The 4,066-nt window shown below is 37.4% G+C and overlaps 1 protein-coding gene across 1 annotated transcript in view; it reads right to left on the bottom strand.

Moving 5' to 3' along the window:
- Window positions 1-3,411, bottom strand: part of CERS3 (ceramide synthase 3) — a 95,805-nt gene extending 92,394 nt beyond the window's left edge. The window contains exon 1 of the mRNA XM_007458460.1: window positions 3,239-3,411. Within this exon, the coding sequence (XP_007458522.1) occupies window positions 3,239-3,411 (173 nt within the window). The remainder of the gene's footprint in view (window positions 1-3,238) is intronic.
- Window positions 3,412-4,066: the final 655 nt, after the last annotated feature.

Raw genomic sequence — 4,066 nt, 5'->3', positions numbered from 1 at the left:
CGCTCTTCCTTTAGCACTACATCAGTTACCTGTGAGCCAAAAGCCAAGGAATCCCAGAGCACTACCCCCCACATACTTTTTTTTTTCAATATTGTTTTATAGAATAAAAAAGAAGGCAGGCCTAGGCAGATATTAAGCATGTGAGGGCTTCCCTGGTGGCGCAGTGTTTGACAGTCCGCTGCCTACCGATGCAGGGGACGCAGGTTCGTGCCCCGGTCTGGGAGGATCCCACGTGCCGTGGAGCAGCTGGACCCATGAGCCATGGCCGCTGAGCCTGCGCGTCCAGAGCCTGTGCTCGGCAACGGGAGAGGCCACAGCAGTGAAAGGCCCGCGGCCCGCGTTGGCAAAAAAAAAAAAAAAAAAAAATCATGTGAAGTTTAAATACGTCTCCTAAACAGAAACAATAGCCTATTGCCATTAAGATTGATTCCCATTTCCTAAGGTTTGAAAGGCTCTTTGACCAGATTTAATCAGAGGGTTTTATATGAGAGAACAAAATACCTGAAGTAATGCAAGTCTCAGATAACATTTAAGTTCAATGTTCTATTTTGAGACTGTTTCAATTGAAGACGGTTAGCAACAATCCTTTTTCAACTCCTGTAAACTGCTACACCGACCCTTCTTTAAAGAATCCCATCATGCCCTCATGTTGCTCAGTGGAAATGGTAGAGGCGGGGTATCTATTCATTGTACCATTAAGTAAAAGCAAAAAGATTACCTTCTGATTTTACGACCCCCATCCCTGCCTTGGACTCTTCCAGGACCATAATTTACTCTGAGATAATGTGCTTATTCCACAAGTGCTTAAATTTGAGTAGCTTAGATCCTCTCGAAATCATACTTCAGACACAAAAAAGAATGTATAGAAGAGTCTGGATATACTAGTTAGAAATTGTTATTCTAGACCCCTCCCCACCAAAAAAATTAAAACATAAGGTAAAACTTGTAAGGAAAGGAAATTCTAAATACAAAGCAAATGTCAGTCACTTTCAAATGATCTACTTGTTTGTTCTTTATCCATCTGTCTCTCTACTCCTTTCTGGGAAGGGCCCTTACTTCCTCATCTTAAATGGCTCCTGGTTAGTACTAAAAGATAAAAATAAGCCAGCCAAATCACAACTCCTGGTCACTTTCTAGAATGAGGAGGTGTAACACAAACACAGTCCAGGACAAAAGAAGGAAGCTTTCTTGTGATACATATACCATAGGATATGCTGAAACACTGTGTCAAATTTATACGAATTTTTGATAGTTCAGAAAAGTTCACATTTGCTATCATTCCCTTAAGCCATGTCTCCTATACTCTCAAAGGATATTAATTTACTCTCTTTTGCCACCAGGAGTGCTTCATTGTGAAAGTCCAAGAGGTACCGGTACAGGGGAAAATAAAAACCCAGCAACCCTGAACCTGGTGTCATACCATGGGGGTTAAAGTCCCAGATCTACTCCCAACATACTAACCATGTGACCTTGGCCAGCTCACTTACCTCTCATTTTCTTGACTGAGATCACACCACTTATGATTTTCTGTACCTCTTAAAATATAAGTTTCTATTCAAATGCAAGGTGTAAGTAATATTTTATTTATGATCTAAGTGGTTTAGTCTAAGGCAAATGATATAGAAGCCCTGAAAAAATATAAACTTATACTTCAAAAAGCATGATCTTGCCCCCGTGTTAAATTTTCCTTCCTTCTATTGCATTAAAAGAAATATGAAAAAAAAGAGAGATATGAGATTAGTGGAGCAACACATAGTTTTCTGTAGTGTCATGGGATGGAAAAAACTAAGGGTGAGTAATTGGTAGTTAAAGTTATAAGGAGTTACAAAAGACTATACTTAACCCCTTGAGAAGAAGCAAGAATGGTCCTAGGAATTAAAAGGAGATTGGATTCCTTCCTGATAATTGTTGGAGAGGCCAAGACCAGGGCATAACAAGTTGGTCCTCCACAACTATGCTGCTTTGGCAAACAAAAATTTTTCTAGTTCACTGTCTGATCAAAATGTTAAAAATGGATCTGTCCACCAAAAAGTAGGAAATCTGCAGTGCAAATAAGTAGAGGACCTGGATGACAAGTTCAAAGATCACCAGACACTCTGCAAGAAAAGCAAGTATTTCAGGACAGCAGAGTAATTTGCTAATTTGGAAGTGCAGTGGCACAATGCTACTTTATTTAGGCATTCTTTGACAAATCCAAACATGTGAGTAAAAGTAAAATTAACTGTCAAAAAGGAAGAACATTTTCAAATGTTCTCAGCTAGAGCTTAGTGGTATTGAGGGGCTTTCTTTTCCTCCCAATAGCAATAGCACATTGTTGGCCCAAGTGAAGCTGTTATTTGTACAAAAACCTTTTGGACAATCCATGAAACAGAGTTGGTCAAACTAACTCTTGAGATAAGGACCCTGCAAATGGTTATAAACATATGATCTGCATTACAGTTAGTCTTGGACAAAATGATCTTTATCAGATTTTGTCTTAAGTTTATCCAAGTCTTGACATTTCAATATTGTTTTTGCTCCAAAAAAATTAATGTGCTAATAACAGTTTTTTGAAATAGAGACAACTACAGAGATTATAGATGAACATTTATCTTCAGTTATCATAACACTAGTACAGTTTTAATAAAAGGTTGGAGGTAATATCCATTTAAATTAACAAGAAAAAGAAAAGAAGTTTACTTTTTCTGAGAAAGCAAATTGATATTTTTCTTTGATTTCCTTATACCTTGGAATGAAGGCCTGCTATTAAAACTTTCAATAAACCTTTAAAGTAAACTATGCTATAAAGCAATATTAAGTTTGGTCTTTAATGAGCCATTTTTGCTATTTTATAGGCATTCTAAAATGATAATGCATCCCCTAGTCATACTCTCCTAACACTGCCAACAAAGACATGGGGATGCACATCCATTGTCAGACAACATGGTACATGGAAGATGAGCTGAGTTCTTGTACCGTCATTGACACTAATAAGCTCTGTGATCCTTAACCTCTCTTGATCTCAATTTTCTTCATTGTAAAACTAATGTACTTGAGGAGATTGTGTTTCTAATTTTTATTTGTTCAGTCTAGATAATATTTAGTGTGCATTTAATTTCATGAACTCCCCTAAGAATCTGTAGCCCATTAGTTGTGACCTCCAAACAACACATTCTTTAAGAATCTTACCAAAATTCTTTATTCTAGAGGTGGGGCAAAGAAGGGGAATGGGGAGGAAAGACATACAAACACTACTTACTTTTCAAAAAAATGTCTGATAATTATCAAGCCAAAAGCATATGGAATGCTCATACATAAATGAGAGGGTTTCACAAAGATGAGTCCATCATGATCTTCAAGATCTGACCACTTTATTGTTGGAGGAAGCCAGAATCTTTCCAACCAAAACCATTCTTTAAACATCTGAAACATTCTAGAGAGATGGAAAAAGAATACATTAGACTTATAGAACAAATACTTAAAATTGAGACAACATTGACACCTTTAATCAAAATACCTAAACCAGAGAGTTTAGAACACAGGTTACTATTATTGAACAGAACGGAGTACTATTATTTACTGGGCTTCATGGAGCTTCGTTGCATTAAACAGGAATTACTCTGCCAACACTCTCAGAAGAATTTCGGCTGTGGCGTGGCAAACTGAAGTTTAATACACCACTGTTCACACTCTTGGCACAACATGTGTTAATATTATGGGTATGTGTCTTCCTCTTACATGTTTCTATCAAATGAAAATTAATCTAACAATAATCTCTACAACTTCAACATGCCAAAGGCCAACTTCATGAAAGCTCCAAGTATGTGTAAACCTTCGCTAGTATCCTAAGAACTTCTCCAGGAGATAAAGGGCAAGCATATTTAACTTTGTATTACAATAAAGAATTCAAATTAGTCCATGTCAACAAATATTTACAGAGATTCTATTATTTGTCAAGCCCTGTGCTAGGCACTGAGGATGCAAAGATTAAAAAGACAGCGTTCTTGCCTTAAGGACCTTATATTCTGTGGGCAAGGCAGGCCTGACAGACGACTCTGACACACTTTTTTCAGGTACAATGAAACAG

Source organism: Lipotes vexillifer, unplaced genomic scaffold (assembly GCF_000442215.2).
Source record: "Lipotes vexillifer unplaced genomic scaffold, Lipotes_vexillifer_v1.1 scaffold626, whole genome shotgun sequence".
Classification (NCBI taxonomy): Eukaryota; Metazoa; Chordata; class Mammalia; order Artiodactyla; family Lipotidae; genus Lipotes; species Lipotes vexillifer.
Note: the sequence above shows the minus strand (reverse complement) of the source record. Positions and strands in the feature narration are given on the sequence as shown.